Raw genomic sequence first — 17,008 nt, forward strand, 5'->3', positions numbered from 1 at the left:
GAGGGCGTGGGCTCCACAAGGGTCCCTGGCTTGGCACAGCCAGGTGCTCCTGCGGTTCTGCTTGTGGGAGCTGGGGGTTGTCTGGGGCCTGCCCCAACCAAGGCTGCGGGGTGCTTGCTGTGTAGCGGAGGGGCCGATGGCAGCCAGGACCACTGCGTCTCTCCCGGGTCCTGCTGGGTCGCCTCAGGGCACGGATGTGCAGGAAGGCGGCTAGAACGGGTTCGGGAAGCCAGACCTGTCCCTTGGAACCCCCACTTTGGACACATTCACGGTCACCCTTGGGGTCAGTCACTGAGCATTTATTTGGAGTTCCTGGAACCCCACTGCAGCCAGGGGCCGGGGCTGAGCATGGGGTACAGAAAAGGTGGGACCTGACAGGCCCACGGAGGCAGAGTGGGAGCCAGGCAGGCGGTGACGTGGCAGGGACAGCAGCTGGGGCCTGGGAGACCCTGCAGCAGTGGCGGTGCTCACGGTGGATATGAGGACAGGCGTGTGCGGCAGGGCCTCGGCCATGGCCCCCGACGGACCCCTGTGCACCAAGCACCACCCTAAGCTCAGAATCCGGGCGGAGAAGGAGGAGCCACGGGTACAGTGAGGCCAAGGCACATGCAGCGGGGCCTGCAGACCCCGGCCCAGCGGGGAGCGTTGGGTTTTAGGAGGCGGCGGCTGAAGGCGAGAGGTTCTGCACAGCGGGGTGAGGGGCAGGGCCTTCAGGACGCAGGGCCTTCAGGACACAGGGACCTTCAGGACGCAGGGTCTCCCAGGCCGGGTGAGACCAGAACAGCCCTTCCTAGCCCCTCCAGTGGGTAGGTTGGGGCCAGAAGCTGGCTGGGCCCAGGAGGGGCCCACCTGGAGGCAAAGGCTAGCCCAAAATCCGGCACTTCCTCTCCTGGGAGTGACCTTGAGTCCATAAAACAGACGCCTCGGGGGTGAAGCTTGGGAGCTGGAGGCTGTTCCAGGAGGTGGGAGCAGGCTTGGGGTTTCTCCTGGGGCGCGTGCGGAGGGAGGCCCTCAGATTCCCCATCAGCCCCGCAGTCTCAGTGCCCTATCTGCCGGCAACCAGGCATCCCTGGTGCCCCCTGCTGGCCCCTCCTCAGTCCTTCCCCGCAGGCCTGGCCTGGGCAGCCCAGTGGGCCCTGAGTTCCCGGGCACCTCCAGGCCCCAGAGCCGGCGACCACACGCTCGCTGGCCCAACCCCCACCCGCACCCCAGCCCCACGGCTCTCAGCTGTCCGGCTCCAACGTCCACTCCGACAGCCACTGCAGGCAGGAGGCTCGCTGTGTCTCGGTCTCAGGGGGCTTGGTGGGGGGTGGCGGGGGCCGGCCGGGCCCAGGCAGGAGTGCAGAGGGGCTACCTGGCCCAGGGGCCCCATCCTCAGGGTCAGGGTCAGGGGTGGCCCGTAAGGCTTGCACCAGCTGGTCCAGCGGCTGCAGCAGGGTGTGGGGGCTCCAGCAGGCGTCCAGGGAGGGCAGGAAGGGGTCGGGCGTGCAGGCCTCCACGCACTCGCCGTCCGTGGGAATGCGAAGGTAGAAGGCGTGCAGCATCATTCGGAACGGCCGGTCCTCCCGGCCCGAGGGCTCTCCGTAAGTCAGGTCGCCCACCACGGGGTGGCCCAGAGCACTGCAGTGCACGCGCAGCTGGTGCGTCCTACCTGCGGGGAGAGCGGCGCCGGTCAGCGAGGGGTGGGAGCGCCCCTCGGGGTGGAGCTCTCCCTGTCCCCTGCCGTGGGTGGATGGCAGTGTTCTGGACAGATGACTAGGGTGGCGCTTGGTCCTGGAGAATCCAGGCCAGCCAGATCCCCCAGCACTGTCAGAAGCCAGCAGGGAACCCGTGTCAGGTAAGAGGCTGAGAGACTGCAGGGTGTGCAGCTGTGAGCAGAGAGGCTTGCTGCCAACTCTGACTTGAGGGTTAGGGTCACTCAACACAGGCGACGTGGGCTTGTGTCTCAGTTTCCCTTCTGTCACCATCGGAACACCACCCACCCCAGACACACCTGTGAGTGGCTTCAGCAGCACTTTGGAGACGGGATCGCCTGCGTACAGCCCGTGCTCCAGAACCACCAGCTCCGTCAGGCTTGGCTTTGGGTTCTCACAACCTGGGGTGTGCAGAAGGCAGGAGTGCGGTCAGCGGGGCCAGCCCGGGGCCCAGGCCCACCCCAACCCACCATGCCTGCCCGGTTGATCCCTGTCTGCTCAGGCCCACCCCAACCCAGCATGTCCACCCGCTGGGTCCCTGCCTGCCGCACCCTGCGTGCCCTCGATGCACATGGTGTGGGCCCGGCCTTCTGTGCTGTTCCTGCCGATGGCATGGCTGATGGTCACCCGGCTCTCTTGGATGTGCCCCCGAAGCTGCAGGGTGGGGTGGATCACACGCAGTTCACGGAACAGCTTGCAACTGCTGGGGAGCCCACCTAACACCCGGCAGCCATGTAGCAAGAAGTGGGATGCTCTGAGCCAGGGCCTGCCCAAGTGTGCTGGGAGGCCTGAGTCCCCTCGCCCCACCCCGGACTGACCAGGTCTTACCAGTGCCAGGTAAGCCTTGGTCACGCGCCGCTCCTTGAAGCACCTGTATGCGCTGCCGGCGGCTGCCTTGTTCAGGGCCACGCACAGCGCCCCACTAGTGGAGAAGTCCAGCTGGTGGCAGAACCTGGGGTGGGGCAGAGTCCAGCGTCTGAGCCACTTCCCTCCACAGACGCTGCGGTGGGGCTCCGGCCACCCGCGTACCTGAATCCATAGCAGGTGCCAGGGTCGGCCAGCTCCGGGAAACGGTGCCGCAGCTGCTTCTGCAGGGTCAGGGTCTCCTGCCACGTCTTGCTGTCAATGCGAAGGTCCCAGTGCTTGTTCACCACCAGGAAATCGCGGCTCCGGTACACAATAGACAGGTTCTCCACGCTGCCCGGCTCCATGGCGGGCCTGCTGAGCCGCGCGTGGGTGGGTGTGCCGTGAGCACGTGGGAGGCGCCCATCCCACAGACGTCCCCGCCCCGCGAGCTCCGGTGCAAAGCCACCGAGCCAGGCGCGCAGACCTACTGTGCACCTGCACCCACTCCCCGCGGTGAGGCCGGGGAGTCAGCCAGCTCGGGACCGACCGGAGGGGCCCTGCCTGACCCAGGCCCGCAGAAACAGCCGTTCCGACCCCGCCTCGCAGAGCCTCCCCCACAGACCCTCCTGTCCAGGGAATGCACGTGGCGGCCTCTGCCCGACGGCAGGGGCGGGGAAGGGCTGCAGCAACCCCGGGGCCGAGCAGCCAGGTCAGCCCGGGGCGCGGGGCAGCGCTGGGGCCTCCTCGCTGCCCGCAGCCCGCGAAGACTCGCGCCCCGCACAGGCCCGGTGTGCGGGCAGACCCCGGCTCCGAGCCCCTCCCGCGCCCCCGCTCACGCAGAGGCCGACCTGCTGCGGGGCCGCGCCGTCCAAGCCCCCGATGCCGTGCCCGGCGCCGGCTCCAGCCCTGCGCCCGCGCGCTCCGGACCCAGGGATCCTGGAACCGCCGCTCCGGCCGCCTGGCAGCGCCCCCGCCCTGCCCGGCTGCGCGCGAAGCCCCGCCCGCGCCCCCGCCCTGCCCGGCTGCGCGCGAAGCCCCGCCCGCGCCCCCGCCCCGCCCCCGCCGCGGAAGGGCGGCAGCGCCGGCCAATGGCGAGCTCCGCAGGGCCAGCCACGGCGACTGGGAATCAGGAACCCGTCCCGCCCACCACGCGCTCCGCCCCGCCTCCGCCCCGCCTACCAATGGCGAGCGGCGTTGGGCACGCCGGCCGCTGATTGGCTGCGCTCGGCACGCTCGGGGCGGCGGCGCGCGGCGGCGGCGGCGGCGCGGGAGATTCGGAGCAGGAGCCGGGTGTCGCGGACGGCATGGAGGACTACGAGCAGGAGCTGCGCGGCGTGGAGGATGACTTCCACAGCCAGTTCGCGGCCGAGCTGGAGGTGCTGGCCGAGCTGGAAGGTGGGGCGCGGCCCCGTCAGGGACGGCTCGGGAGGCGGCGGGCCGCGCAGCCCGGGGTCGGGAGCCGGGACGGAGGCCGCCTCGCGGGGGCGCGCGGGGGCCGGGGGCTTCCTCGCCGCTGGCGGGATCCGCTGTCCCGGGGCGGCCGCCGAGAACCTCCTCTCCCCGCAGGGGCGTCGACTCCATCGCCCTCCGGGGTCCCCGCGCCCCCTGCGGGCCGGCCCCCGCGGACGTTCGAGGAGGCCCTCGCCGGAGGGGCCGCGGCCTCCCGCCCCGCCGCAGCCGCCTCTCCGGGCAGCAGCCGGGGCCGCGCCAGGAAGAGGCAGGTGGACGCGGGCCCGCCGCCGGCCGGGTCCCCGCCCCGCAGTAGGTCGCGGCGTCGCCCCAGGGCCTCGGGTGGGGCGAGGCTGGGAGGCCCCTGGCTCCTTGTCTGTGTCTCCCGCAGCGCCCAGGATCAAACGGCCCCGGCTGCAGGTGGCCAAGAGGCTGAACTTCAGGTCGGAGGAGCTGGAGGGGCCGCCGCCCGCCACCCCACCGAGGGACATCACCCCTCCGCCTGGCCCTGAGGACCTCGCCGAGCTGTGGGGCCGTGGGTGTGTGGCTTGCATACGGGTGTCCCACCCCATTTGCCTTGTGGGACTCCTGGAAGCGACCTGGGGAATGGGGAGGGTTCCGTGGCTCAGGGCGGCATCGAACTCGTGTCCACTGGTGACCCGAGGCTTGAGTTTTTGCCACTGATCCCTGGTCTCTCTCCAGAGCCTCAGAGGCTGCTGCGGACGTGGGTCTCACACAGGCCTCACCAGCCCCCCGAAATCCTGTCCTGAGACGGCCCCCCATCTTCGAGGACTATGTCCACGTGACATCCACGGAGGGCGTCCGGGCCTTTCTGGTGCTGCGTGCTGACCCCATGGGCACGGGGGTGCAGGTGGGTGCAGCGACACGTCATGGCCTGGGGCTGCCGGTGGCTGTGGCCTTCCCGAATGGTGGATGGGTTGGTGCTGCTCAGGAAAGTGTCCTGGGAACCCTCACCTGGGCCGTTTGCTTAAAGCGGGTCCTGTGCACACCGCCAGGGGCTGCAGAGGGGCAGGCTACTAAGTGGGGTGCTGCAGGGTCCAGCCCCGCAGGGTCTAGCGGGTGTTCTTTTGTGTCCGGAGACAACGGATCGTAGAAAAGAGAGATGCAAGATGCAGAGATAAGAGACCTCAGCTGGGTTGGGGGCCCCTGCTGGCAAGGCGTGGAGTCCAGCAGTGGCCCCAAATGCCTGGACGATCCTATTTATTGTCTGCGAGGCAGGAGGCAGGGTAGGGAGAACGAATTAGCTGACATGATTGGTAGGCTCAAGCAAATCACGTTCTTACAATATGGGGGGCCCCTCCCTCTCAGGTAGCCGGTGGAAGGAGCGGAGGCTCCTATATCGGTTTCTTTCTATGCACTTACCAGAGAGATCAAAGGCTTTTTAGGATTCCTATATTCCTGCTTTTCACAGCTTCTAAGCATTTACAAGGGAGCATTGGGTGGGAAAGGGGAACCTGAAGGTGGACACGGATGGGGACCGTCCGAGCACAGCACCACGGAGAGGTGTTTAAGCCCCTGGATGTCTGCGGGCCGGCCTGGCTAGTGTCAGACCTTCCTCGAGAGCCGGCAGAGCAGAGTGTTTCCTGAACTCCCCAGTGATAGGGAAACTCCCCCTCACGGCCTGCTAAGTAACGGGCGCCTCCCCAGACGCTGGTGCTCACCTCCTGGTCACTTCTCACAATGTTCCTTCAGTTCCTGATTATGTTTCACCCGATTGTGTCTATTTTGTAGAACTAAAGATATTCTTACGGCAAAGCAAAGATTAATAGAGAATCGTGATGTAATAGGATTGATTATGTGATAAGCTTAGTGTCTAATTTGTGTCATTTCTGTCAGTAATCGTTTGTCATGCTGTAACTAATCGGTAAGTGTGGTGTGTTGCTGTATCTGAGTAATCATTTATCACCTGGGACAGATTGTGTCTTCAGTGTCTTGCCGTGGCACCTGGGCAACTTTCTTCCCACAGTGTGCAGCCTTAGAGGACACACCCTCCCCCCCGGGGCTGCCGTCCAGCCTGTTTGCCTGGCCTAGGGGTGGAGAGGGCCTCCTCCCTGCTTCCCCTCCCACGTGTGCCCTCCCTGTTCTCCTTCCTGGTGAAGCTACCCCTCGATTCCCCTCTGTAGATGCCCCATCTGGGTGGCTTCCTTCCTTTGGCTCCCCTGTCCAGTCTCCCACCGCCCCACTGGCCAGCTTACTGGGGTTGTCCCACCTGGGTCCCTGAGCGCTGTTGGGGGCTGAGGTGAACCCCTTGACCTGGGAAGGCTCCAGAGGCAACCGTGTTCCTCCCTTCCCCGCAGAGTCCTCTCCCCCACGTCCCATGGCGAGGCGGTGGCCAGCTGGACCTGTTGGGTGTGTCCTTCGCCTCCCTGAAGGAGCAGGTCGACAGCGAGGTTGGGGCTGAGGGTTTGATGGGGAGGTGGGGGGGTGCTGGGGCCACCTGAGCCCTCCTGATCCCAGCCTGTGTTTGCACAGCGGCGGCAGCGGCTGCTCCAGGAGGCCCAGCAGCTCTCAGACACCCTGCACAGGTGACTCAGCCGGCCCTTCTGCCCTGGGGACCCTTTTGGGCTCTTGCATCAACTCCTAGCTCGTATTGGTGAGGCGTGGGTCTGCATGGCTCCCTGTGAGAGGTTTGTGGCTCAGGGCAGGGTCCTCTCCAGCCTCAGGTCAGAGGAGGAGGAGGCAGCGCAGCCTGAGGAGGCCCCCGAGGAGGAGCTGGCTGCCGGCCAAGACACCTCCCCCCACTGCCTCTGGGTGGACGAGTTTGCGCCCCGGCACTACACGGAGCTGCTCAGTGATGACGTGAGGTCTTGTTCTCGCTCAAGTGTGACCGGCTCCCTCTGTTCCCACGAGGGAAGAACCTGGGCCTGCTGGTCTTTGCACAGCCAGTTCGCTGGGCCCCAGGGATGGAGGGGGGACTCTGGTCTGCCCCCTGGAGCTGTAGGCGGGAGCTGAGCACAGGGCTGTGTGCTGCTGGCCTCCCGTGACCTGTGAGCCTGGCCAGGGGTCCAGGTTGTCCCCGGATCCAAGCCTCTGTCCCCTTTCCCACCTTCACAGCAGCCCACACTGGGGTGCCCCTGGGGAGGGCAGGGGCCTCCCCTATGGGTTGGGGACAGAGCCCCTGGTGTGAGCCCCTCGGTCACTCACCTGCAGGGAGACAGGGGTGGCCATTCATCCCGAGGCTGGGTGTCCCATTGGGGTCCCGGGGCTCACGGTGGCAGGCTGACTCCCTGTGCCTGGAGGCGGTGCCCTCAGGCTGTGCGTCCCCTTCCTCAGTTCACCAACCGCTGCCTGCTCAAGTGGCTGAAGCTGTGGGACCTGGTGGTGTTTGGCCACGAGAGGCCTGCCCGGAAGCCCAGGCCCAGTGTTGAGCCAGCCCGGGCCAGCAAGGAGGCCACAGCCCCAGGCAAGTGGAAGAGCCATGAGCAGGTGCTGGAGGAGACGCTGGAGGCCGGACTGGACCCGAGCCAGCGGCCACGGCACAAGGTGAGCCCTGCGCCAGCACCAAGCCTGAGGCTTTGCACTTGATGGCTGGCACCCTCGCAGCCTCCGGGTTCTATAAGGCTTTTTCTAGGAGGCTGGGTGTGGTGACTTGAGGGTCTTGGCGTGAAACACCATTAGCACCAGTTAGAACTGGAATCTGTTTCAGTGACAACACGGGGGAAGTCAGTGCCCCTAAAAGGCTCTGCATCTGGCCAGGATGATCTAGGTGGATGGTTGGTGGTTTCTGGGGGCCGGGCACCTCGGTACCAGCTGTGTCTTGTCTGTACAAACCTTACACTGCACGGGTTTTTTTCTGTTGCCTTCCTGGTGCATGAACGTGGCCAGTTTTGTTCTTGTTGGCGGGCTGGGGAGCGCCCAGCCTGTGGGGCACACGTTGCCGTCCCTGGTTGCTGGCCGGGCGCGTTCTGTGGGTGCGGGGCACACCACGTCTCTGTCTCCCTGGGCTGCAGGTGGCGCTGCTGTGCGGGCCCCCGGGGCTGGGGAAGACCACTCTGGCACACGTGATTGCACGGCACGCGGGGTACTCTGTGGTGGAGGTGAATGCCAGGTGGGTGGCTCTCACGTCCGTCCTGCTGTGTTTCAGCCTGGCTGCGGAGCTGAGACTGGGGGTGGATGCTCCTGATGCTCCCGTCTTGAGGGCGGGGGCGGGGGGAGCCTGCGGCTGTGGGCTGGGGAAATGTGTCCTTCCTCGGGATTCACGGGGTCACCGCAGCCACGTCACATGGCAGTCTCAGTGTAGGGACGGCAGCCCTGGTCTCGGGAGGCTCCCCTGCCAGGGACACCGGCTGCCCTGATCCCGGACCTCACCGTTCCAGTGACGACCGCAGCCCCGAGGTCTTCCGCACACGCATCGAGGCGGCGACACAGATGGAGTCGGTGCTGGGTGCTCGTGGGAAGCCCAACTGCCTGGTCATCGATGAGATCGACGGGGCCCCCATGGTGGGCTCCCTGATGCCTGGGAGGGCGGGCGGACGGGCACCGGGGCCCAGGCTCACTGTCTGCTTCACCTCCCTCAAGGCTGCCATCAGCGTCCTCCTGAGCATCCTGAACCGCAAGGGCCCGCAGGAGGCGGAGCTCCAGGGCCAGGCTGTGCCTTTGAGTGGTGGCCGGCGGCGCCGGGCGGAGGGGGGACTGCTGATGAGGCCCATTATCTGCATTTGCAATGACCAGTGAGTGTGGGCGGGTGCTGTGGTCAGGAGAGGCCCCGGCCCGTGCCATGCCCCGGGCTGTGGTGCCCACCTTGGGTCCCTGGCGCTGCTGCCCCTCCTCAGGTTCGTGCCATCCCTGCGGCAGCTGAAGCAGCAGGCCTTCCTGCTGCACTTCCCGCCGACTCTGCCCTCAAGGCTGGTGCAGCGTCTCCAGGAGGTCAGTGGGGGCCAGGGAGCTGCCCAGCCGATGGCCGACGCAGGGTTGGGGGCGTGGCCTCGTCCTAGCCCCGGTTTCCCTGTCCCCCTCCCCGTGGAGCCCCCGGTAACCCCGGCAGGGTGGGGCACATGCTGGGACCCTCTGCAGCCTACTTCTCCTGCAGGTCTCCCTGCGGCGGGGCTTGAGGGCCGACCCTGGGGTGCTGGCTGCCCTCTGCGAGAAAACGGACAATGACATTCGGGCCTGCATCAACACCCTGCAGGTCGGGGGCGGGCCGGTGCCGAGTCGGGTGGGAAGGGGTTGGGAGTTGGCTGCCTCTTATGCTTCCCCCACTCGTCCAGTTTTTGCACAGCCGGGGCCAGCGGGAGCTGAGCGTGCGGGACGTGCGGGCCACACGCGTGGGCCTCAAGGACCAGCGCAGAGGGCTCTTCTCAGTGTGGCAGGAGGTCTTCCAGCTGCCTCGAGCCCAGAGGTAGGCGACACGGCCTTGGCTCAGACAGCCGTGGGTCCTGGGCCCCCGGATGCTGGCCCTCCGTGCAGACCAGCGCAGCCGAGCTGGGGACTCCGTGTCCTGAGCCCGTGGCTGCCTGCCAGCTTCCAGGGCCCTCCTGGCCTTTCCCTGGCTTGTTTTGCCACCCAGCCTTGGTTTCTCAGCCACAGAAGCCACCAGGGCCCCTTTGGGAAGGACGCCCTGATTCGGTGGGGTCCCCTGGGGGCCCCGCAGCTCGGCTTCCACCTCTGGCCCAGCTGCACCCTCAGTTTTGCCACATTCGGTCTGGGCTATGGTGTCTGTACCCCTGCCTGCCCATACCGCGAGGTATCCTGTGGGTGGAAGCAGCCAGCACGTCTGTGTGGCCCGGTGCGGGGCCCCAGGGGGTGCCGGTCTGCTTGTTCCCTGGGGCATGAGAGGTGCCAGCCTGGGGCTGCGGGACGTGCTGCTCCTGGCCTGGACCCCGGGTTCGGGGGTGGGCTCACCCTGGGGTCTCCTGGACCCAGAGAGTCAGGACAGGGCTCCTCCTCATGTTGAGGGAGGTTTTCAGGGAGTTGAGGGCAGGTTGTGTCCCCAGCTGTCTCCACGTGAGCAAGGGAGCGAGGGCCCTGCTGAGAAGCGTGGACTGGGGGTGCCTCTGGGAGGCATGGGGCTGCCTCCGCTTGCACACGGGCCCGTCCAGCTTCAGTCCCCCATCTGCAGGCGCCGTGTGGGCCAGGACCCTGCCCTGCCTGCCGACACGCTCCTGCTGGGTGACAGGGACGCAGGCTCCCTGACCTCGGCCTCGCAGCGATTCTACCACGTTCTGCACGCGGCTGCCTCTGCGGGCGAGCACGAGAAGGTGGTCCAGGTACTTGCCCTCCACCAAAATCCCCGCTGGGGGCCGCTTGGTAAGGGCCTGGGCTGTGCCCTTGCCCCTGCCAGCCCTCCGTGAGGAGGGGAGATGCCTCGGGGTGCTGAGAGAGGGAGACGGGCGTCGGGAGATGGGGCACCAGGAGGCCTCTGAGGTGGGTAGCCGGAGCCCGGGGGGGTGGGGGGCTGTAGGGCATGGGCTTCGGCAGGCAAGGAGGGAGGGAGCGGCGTCTGACTGGGGAGGCTGTGGTGGAGGCTGCTCGGGACTCTCAGCCAGTTGGGGGGGAGCCTCTGCCTGACCACCTGGCCTAGGGCTGTGAGGGGCTGGCACGTGGGGTGGAGAGCAGGGCAGTGACGGCTTGGCCTGAGCATGTGGCAGAGGCCTTGCTGCCACCCTGCCCCTGGGAGTCCCTGGCTAAGCTACCTACCAACTCTAAGCAGCTTTGGATTAGCGACTGGGGATCCATGACCAATCCTGAAATCTGTGCTGTAGAGAGGTGGTGTAGGGGGGCGGTGTGGAGCAGCGGGGGTGATGGACTCCGCTGCAGAATGTGGGGGGCCTCCATGCCCTGGATTCTGGTGGGTGGAGCTTCCTCAGGCGGTCTAAGGAAGGGCTGAGTGAGGCTGCACCCCTTTGGCTCCTGGAGGCCACCTGGTGGGCAGTGAACCCCCCCTCAGCCTGTCAAGCTGGAGTGGGGATGCTTAGGGTGGACCCTCCCCAAACCCCCTGGGCCCTGTGGCTCCTCGATGGTGTTTGCTGCTGCCCCAGACACCCGGCCTCACGGGGCAGGCGGGAGGTGGGGGCCACGGTGGCACGCCTCCCCTGGGGTGGGCAGGAGCTCAGGGTCGCTGGCCGCCTGCAGGGCCTGTTTGACAACTTTCTGCGCCTGCGCCTGCGGGACTCCAGCCTGGGCGCCGTGTGCACGGCCCTCGACTGGCTGGCCTTCGACGACCTGCTGGCACGGGCTGCCCACCACAGCCAGAGCTTCCAGCTGCTGCGCTACCCACCCTTCCTGCCCGTGGCCTTCCACATGCTGTTCGCCTCCAGCCACACGCCCAGGATCACCTTCCCCAGCAGCCAGCAGGAGGTGTGCCCGCCCCAGCCCCCTGTGCCGTCCGTCCGTGTGGCTGCTCCCCTCCCGTTTCCCCACTTGGCCTGGGAGGCCCCGTGACCAGGCCTTGGGTCACCCACTGCCCCAGGCCCAGAACCGGACGAGCCAGATGAGGAACCTGATCCAGACGCTGGTGTCCGGCATCGTGCCAGCCACGCGCAGCCGGGCTACGCCCCAGGCTCTGCTCCTGGACGCCCTCTGCCTGCTCCTTGACATTCTCGCACCCAAGCTGCGCCCTGTGAGTGTCCTTCCTAGGGTGGGGGACTCCCCACCTGCTGCTCCCCCACCCCAGGTGAGCACACAGCAGTACAGCCTGCTCAGCCCCCCGCCTGCTGCCCCACCCAGGTCAGCACGCAGCTGTACAGTGTCCGCGAGAAGCAACAGCTGGCCAGCCTGGTGGGCACGATGCTTGCCTACAGCCTGACCTACCGCCAGGAGCGCACGCCCGACGGGCAGTACATCTACAGGCTTGAGCCGTGAGTCCCATGGCGCCTGGGGTGGGGGACTGGGGGCGGCGCTCCAGGTGCCAAGGCCCGCGTGGGACCAGGGGTCTTGAGAGCAGTCACGGGAGGGTGTCTGGGGGTGGTGGGCGCAGCGCAGCCTTTGCCCAGATGTGACCGCGAGAGGCTGGGTACAGCCGTGGGACCAGAGTTCTGCTGCAGAGCTACTCCCTGCCTTAGCGTCCCCACATGGAGCTGCAGCCAGGCGGCCTTGAGAGTCCCACTGTGGGTTGGCCACAGGGTGGCGGGGCTGAGGCACGGGGCAGTGGCCCCAGGGTCCTGCTGCTCCAGCGACGGGACTGGCGTGCAGGACGCCGAGTCACTCTGTGAAACCCTCAGCAGGTTTCATTGTCATCCTGTGTACGCTTGCAGTTGGGGAAACTGAGGCTTAGGGGTGTTAAACCCGGCTGCTGCAGGGCTGGGGTGCAGTGGTGCCGGGATTCAACCCCACATTCCCGCTCTACTGTTGTGGCGTTTGGAGTTTGCGGTTGGAGTGCCCCGTGGGTCTCTGGCCCTGGGCCTGGCCCCACTGACCGGTGCCCTGGCGCCTGCCCACTCTGAGCAGGAACGTGGAGGAGCTCTGCCGCTTCCCTGAGCTGCCTGCCCGCAAGCCCCTCACCTACCAGGCCAAGCAGCTCATTGCCCGAGAGATTGAGGTGGAGAAGATGCGGCGGGCAGAGGCTTTGGCCCGGGCAGGGAACAGCCCCCAGGTGAGCCCACCCAGGTTCTGGAGCAGGTTGAGGCCTGGGCATGGACCATCCCCACTGTAGCCCTGTGTGGCCAACCCTGACAGTGCCTGCTTCCTGCAGGTGGATGGGAGCCCGCCAGGGCTCGAGGGTCTGCTGGGGGGCAGTGGGGAGAAAGGGGTGCGGCGACCTGCCCCACGAAACCACGAGCAGCGGCTGGAGCACATCATGAGACGCGCGGCCCCAGAGGAGCAGGTGCGGGAAGGGGCAGCAGCAGGGGCGGGGCCCAGGTACCTTTGGGGGGTGGGGCTGGGGCAGCCATGGGGCGGGGCTGAGGTCCCTTTCGGATAGGGCTGGGGCAGTCGTGGGGGGGGGGGGGGGGTACCTTGGGGGGTGGGGCCAAATCCACGGTGGGGGGCGCGGGGGGGCTGGGGCTGAACCACAGATGGAGTCTGGCTTGGGGTGGGGCTGGCTCAGTGCCCTAAGCCGGACTCTGAGGGTCCAGCTCCCTGCTGTCAGCACCAACAGGGTTCCACCGGGCCTGTCTCCTGCCCGGGCAGAAGAGTGACCCTATTGGCTTTCTGCTTGGTCCCTGTCTGAGGAGATGGCAGTGAGGGGTGGGGGGTGCTGGCCTGGACCAGGTTGGGAAAGGTGTCTCAGAGGCGCTCCGGCCCCTCCTTCCTGGAAAGGCCCTCGGTCCTCCCATCGTGGGCAGGGGCCACATAGGGCGTCTGCCCTACAGGGCTGACCAAACCCTCTTCCCGGTCAGCCTGAGAGGGACTTCTTCGGACGTGTGGTGGTCAGGAGCGTGGCGGCGCCGAGTGCAGGTGTGTGTGGGGTTTGCAAGGTTGTGGGGGACCTGGGGTGCCGGGGTCCAGCTGAGGAGCAACGCTGTGGCCCCACAGGGGACACGGCCCCGGAGCAGGACTCAGTGGAGCGGCGCATGGGCACGGCGGTGGGCAGGAGCCAGGTCTGGTTCCGCTTCAACGAGGGCGTGTCCAACGCGGTGCGGCGCAGCCTGTACATCAGAGACTTGCTCTAGTCCTCGGACCCGCGGGACGCCCCGCATCGCTTCCCGCAGGCCGTGCGGGGGGTCGGAACCCGGAAGCTCTTTATAAAGTCACACCTTTACAGACTGCAGTCACGCGCGAGTGGCGTGGGCTCGCGGGGCGGTGGGAGTGGGCGGGGCAGGGCTCGCGGGGCGGTGGGAGTGGGCGTGGCAGGGCTCGCGGGGCTGAGTGGGCGGGGCAGGGCTCGCGGGGCGGTGGGAGTGGGCGGGGCGGTGGGAGTGGGCGGGGCGGTGGGAGTGGGCGGGGCAGGGCTCGCGGGGCGGTGGGAGTGGGCCGGCGTGGGGGTGGGCCGGCGCCGCTCACAGGATGGTGCACTTGCCCTTCTCCACCCACGGGTTGTTCTTCATTAGGTCGGGGTTCAGGAAGGGGTCTTTGGGGATCCCATCCTCAATCCACTTTAGCAGCCTGTGGGTGGGCAGGTGGGCGGGCGGTAGGTGAGGGGTGGCACCTAGCCCCGAGGGCCTCGTGCTGCACCTGCCGGTCGGCGCTGGTCTTGGCTATGGAAATGAGCGGCCAGCGCGGGTTAGACAAACGAGAGGCAAATCAGGCGGGTGGGGCACTCACTCGGGGATGGTCTTGGAGGCCGTCTCTCGCTGGTAGGACAGCTGGTACTTGAGGCTCTCCACCTCCTTCTTCATCTGCGGCACGTCCCACTCCTCCATGGCGTCGGGGGCTTCGGAATCAGCCAGCCTGGGGCTGGAGAGCACAGGAGGAAGCCTCAGAACCAAGGCCGCCAGCCTGCGGTCCCCACCTCCCCAGCTGCTTCCTCCCCGCAGGCCTGAGCTGAGCCCCCCAGGATGAAGTGGGGAGAGTCCCTGCCACTGCCTGGGCAAGTTCCCTGAGTCCTGCTCTCTCCACCCCTGTCCTTCCCCAGGTCCACAGGTGTTGCTAGGGTGCAGGGCACAGGGCGTGTTCCCACGAGGCCGCAGCCCACCTCCCCCAGCGGGGTTAATTAACTGCAGGAGAAACTTTCCATCCTCAGCTACACCCCATCCCCCACACCTGACGAAGGTTCCTTGAAGACAACAGAATGGGTGCCCAGCATGGCAGGTTCCCAGCTCCCACTTTCCCACTGAGGCCCTTGCAGGCTGACCCAGACCATGGTGTGGGGTGGGCCAGGTCCACTGTGTGCCCCCCCCCCCCCCGTTTTGCATGGGCAGAGCCCAGCTCAGAGCCGGTGCCTCCTGGGCAGGGAGGCTTTGCTGCAGATTGCATTTTTGGCAGGTGTAGTGGGGTGGGCTGGGATGGGGTGTGTGCTCAGGAACTTGGGGGCTCAGGCTACATGGCCTGAGTCTGGGATGTGGGCTGTGGGTGGCCCCTGGGTCCCCAGTGTGCTTGGTAACCACACACAGATCACCTGCAGGCTTTCTGCTTGTGGCCAGCGTGGGAAAGCCACAGGTTGACACCTCTCAGAACTGTTGGAAGTTCAAGGCGAGGGAAGGGTGGGAAGCCCCCTGCCTCTCCCACCCCCTGCCCACTCCCGGGGCTCAGGGAGTCTCACTCTGCCCCAACCCTGGCCCCAATCCCTGAGGTTAGGAGATGGGGCTGGCTTCCTCGACCTTGGGAAGGTGGGTAGGGGGCTGGCGCTGAGTTTGGGGGAGCCTTCCTCTGGCTGTCAAGGGGTCTCCTGGCCCAACAGGCTCCCCATCCCTTTGGTCTCACAGCAGTGCCACCCACCTATGGAGGGGCCCAAGGCCTGGCGCTGGTGGGATCCTGGTTGGTTAATTGGACAGACTGTCAGAAGCTGGGTGGGAGCCCAGGGAGTGGGTGGGGGCAGGTTTCTGGGGAAACCATTAGGGTCATGCAGAGGATTCTCCCTCTGTGGGGGCCTTTCTTCAGAGACCCCCCCCCCACACAGCCACGTGGGTGTGGGTCCGGCTGCCAGGGGGTCCTTGCCCAGCCCTGCCTGCCAGCAGCCCCTGCCCCCAAGCCCCGCCTGCCAGCAGCCCCTGCCCCCAAGCCCCGCCGCCTGCCGCGCACACCCCGTGGACGCCCCCAGCCACGGCACTTGGCAGACACTGCGGGGGCGCACGGTGCTCAAACGGACCGCGGCTCCCCTGAATCTCATAAGCCGCCGCCCCACTTGCAGCACCACCCGGGAGTTAGGGTGAACCCAGGGGACGAGTTGGGCAAGCCAAAAGCCATGGGCCCTCCCCAGCCCCAGGGGCCTGTTTGGTGGCCCTACCTTGAAAGGTGACAGCGTAGGGACAGTGATGACAACGGCCAGGCGACCGCGAGTGACAGCGAGGGCCAAGTGCTGTGCCGGGAGTCTGCCTGGCAGAGCCCCGCTGGGCCCCGCCCCTCCCGCCACCTGGGCCCTGGCGCCGCCCCACCCCCTCCTCAGGGCTGAGCTGACCCCAGAGAGCCTGTGCTGCCGCCTCCCTGGGGCTCACCCAGCGAACAGACATGCAGCCAGGGGCCGGTGTGGGGCTGTTCCAGTTTCCCCGAGGGGCCGGCTTGGGCACCGGCAGAGCAGTCTCCAACCGGGGGGGGCGGGTTCCTGCGCTGCATACTAGGGGCCTTCCCCCTCCAGTGTCCTGGGCCACCCAGGAGGAGTGGGGATGGGGCCAGGACCTGCAGCCTGCGGGGTTTGGGTGACCCTCAGCCATGTCCCCCACAGGGCATCCTGTATGGGCCTTGTGGCTCACCCTGGGATGTCAGCCTCTTCCTGCTGAGGGCCCTGGGCCTCCGGAGAGCTCCCTGTTCCGTCCCAGCTCCCCATTTCCAGGCCAGTGGTGGGCACAGTGGGCAGCTCCTGAGGGCAGTAGGGTGCCACACTGGTATGCCCTGAGCTGAGGGTGGCATCCTGAGGCGTCCCTGACACCAGGCCCGTCGTGGGTGCTATGGGGGTCACTGTCTCGGGAGAGGTGTGTTGGCTGTGGCACTCAGGCTGGGGCCGGGCGGCCTCGAGGCTCTGGGAGGGGCTTCCCTTGGGGGCTTGGCACATGTCAGCCTGCGGAGCTGAGACCTGCCCCTGTTTTTCCTCCAAGTTTCTCCGTGTGTCCTCCACCCGCCCCTGGTGCACCCCTTGGACTCCTGCGGGAGTTGCACCCGGTACACACCAGGCTTCGTCCTGGGTGGGGGTCCCTGGCCCTCAGCAGCCGCCTCTGAGGGTGCAGGGCCAAGCTCCCCAAACTCAGTCCTGCAGAAGCTGGGCCACCACGTCCCAGGGAGGACTGGGCCAGGCCCTTCACGGGTGCTCCCAAGGCCAGGGGCCTGTGAGAGGTCACAGGGAACTGCCTGGCCTGCCTCAGGTGGCCCAGAACCCTGCAGGAGTGGTCGGGGGGAGGTGGGCCACGTCCCCCTCGGGCTCCCAGGCCCCTGAGGCCACTCAGCAGGCCTCCCGCTCTCTGTGACTCCAAGAATCGGGGCCACCTGCACCTCCCACCCTGATGTGGGTCGGCTGGTTCAGAGATGCTTCT

General features: G+C 67.1%; 3 protein-coding genes across 6 annotated transcripts; 1 reads left to right on the forward strand and 2 right to left on the reverse strand.

Moving 5' to 3' along the window:
- Positions 1 to 285: 285 nt before the first annotated feature.
- Positions 286 to 3,510, reverse strand: RPUSD1 (RNA pseudouridine synthase domain containing 1). Of its 4 annotated transcripts, none has more exons than XR_004265662.1 (7): positions 3,389 to 3,510; positions 2,724 to 2,912; positions 2,523 to 2,646; positions 2,246 to 2,348; positions 1,994 to 2,095; positions 742 to 1,651; positions 286 to 708 (listed from the first exon to the last, which is right to left on the reverse strand). XR_004265662.1 is itself a non-coding variant. In XM_032269387.1 (6 exons), exons 2-6 carry the CDS (start codon positions 2,903 to 2,905, stop codon positions 1,224 to 1,226), a joined length of 939 nt encoding a protein of 312 aa, XP_032125278.1. In that variant the 5' UTR covers positions 2,906 to 2,912; positions 3,389 to 3,510; the 3' UTR covers positions 286 to 1,223. The 4 variants fall into 4 exon arrangements, 1 of the variants encoding a protein (XP_032125278.1); XR_004265663.1 differs by having other exon boundaries at positions 2,724 to 2,915; positions 3,389 to 3,508; XM_032269387.1 differs by having other exon boundaries at positions 286 to 1,651.
- Positions 3,511 to 3,786: 276 nt separating this feature from the next.
- On the forward strand, positions 3,787 to 13,654 carry CHTF18 (chromosome transmission fidelity factor 18). The gene is made up of 22 exons (XM_032269369.1): positions 3,787 to 3,935; positions 4,107 to 4,301; positions 4,381 to 4,528; positions 4,692 to 4,860; positions 6,308 to 6,400; positions 6,483 to 6,535; positions 6,668 to 6,809; positions 7,284 to 7,493; positions 7,961 to 8,058; positions 8,327 to 8,450; positions 8,529 to 8,680; positions 8,783 to 8,876; positions 9,040 to 9,138; positions 9,218 to 9,348; positions 10,069 to 10,216; positions 11,082 to 11,306; positions 11,419 to 11,568; positions 11,676 to 11,806; positions 12,396 to 12,540; positions 12,640 to 12,771; positions 13,286 to 13,343; positions 13,422 to 13,654. Exons 1-22 carry the CDS (start codon positions 3,845 to 3,847, stop codon positions 13,556 to 13,558), a joined length of 2,925 nt encoding a protein of 974 aa, XP_032125260.1. The 5' UTR covers positions 3,787 to 3,844; the 3' UTR covers positions 13,559 to 13,654.
- Positions 13,655 to 13,820: 166 nt separating this feature from the next.
- Positions 13,821 to 15,880, reverse strand: GNG13 (G protein subunit gamma 13). Its single transcript, XM_032269417.1, has 3 exons — positions 15,772 to 15,880; positions 14,151 to 14,282; positions 13,821 to 13,991 (listed from the first exon to the last, which is right to left on the reverse strand). The coding sequence occupies exons 2-3, from the start codon at positions 14,246 to 14,248 to the stop codon at positions 13,886 to 13,888; spliced, it is 204 nt and encodes a 67-aa protein (XP_032125308.1). The 5' UTR covers positions 14,249 to 14,282; positions 15,772 to 15,880; the 3' UTR covers positions 13,821 to 13,885.
- Between the last annotated feature and the right edge of the window lie 1,128 nt (positions 15,881 to 17,008).

The sequence above is a fragment of the Sapajus apella genome, unplaced genomic scaffold, assembly GCF_009761245.1.
Source record: "Sapajus apella isolate SASKATOON/1434 unplaced genomic scaffold, GSC_monkey_1.0 scaffold192, whole genome shotgun sequence".
NCBI classification, from domain to species: domain Eukaryota; kingdom Metazoa; phylum Chordata; class Mammalia; order Primates; family Cebidae; genus Sapajus; species Sapajus apella.

Coding starts and splice junctions, on each gene's coding strand:
- RPUSD1 (XM_032269387.1), bottom strand. CDS start 2,905: ATGGAGCCGGGCAGCGTGGAGAACCTGTCTATTGTGTACCGGAGCCGC. Junction 2,647..2,723: donor GGCACCTGCTATGGATTCAG/GTACGCGGGTGG, acceptor GCCCCACCCCAG/GTTCTGCCACCAGCTGGACT. Junction 2,096..2,245: donor GTGCATCGAGGGCACGCAGG/GTGCGGCAGGCA, acceptor TGCACACCCCAG/GTTGTGAGAACCCAAAGCCA.
- CHTF18 (XM_032269369.1), top strand. CDS start 3,845: ATGGAGGACTACGAGCAGGAGCTGCGCGGCGTGGAGGATGACTTCCAC. Junction 6,536..6,667: donor CTCTCAGACACCCTGCACAG/GTGACTCAGCCG, acceptor GGTCCTCTCCAG/CCTCAGGTCAGAGGAGGAGG. Junction 8,681..8,782: donor ATCTGCATTTGCAATGACCA/GTGAGTGTGGGC, acceptor GCCCCTCCTCAG/GTTCGTGCCATCCCTGCGGC.
- GNG13 (XM_032269417.1), bottom strand. CDS start 14,248: ATGGAGGAGTGGGACGTGCCGCAGATGAAGAAGGAGGTGGAGAGCCTC. Junction 13,992..14,150: donor GCCTCCAAGACCATCCCCGA/GTGAGTGCCCCA, acceptor GCCCACCCACAG/GCTGCTAAAGTGGATTGAGG.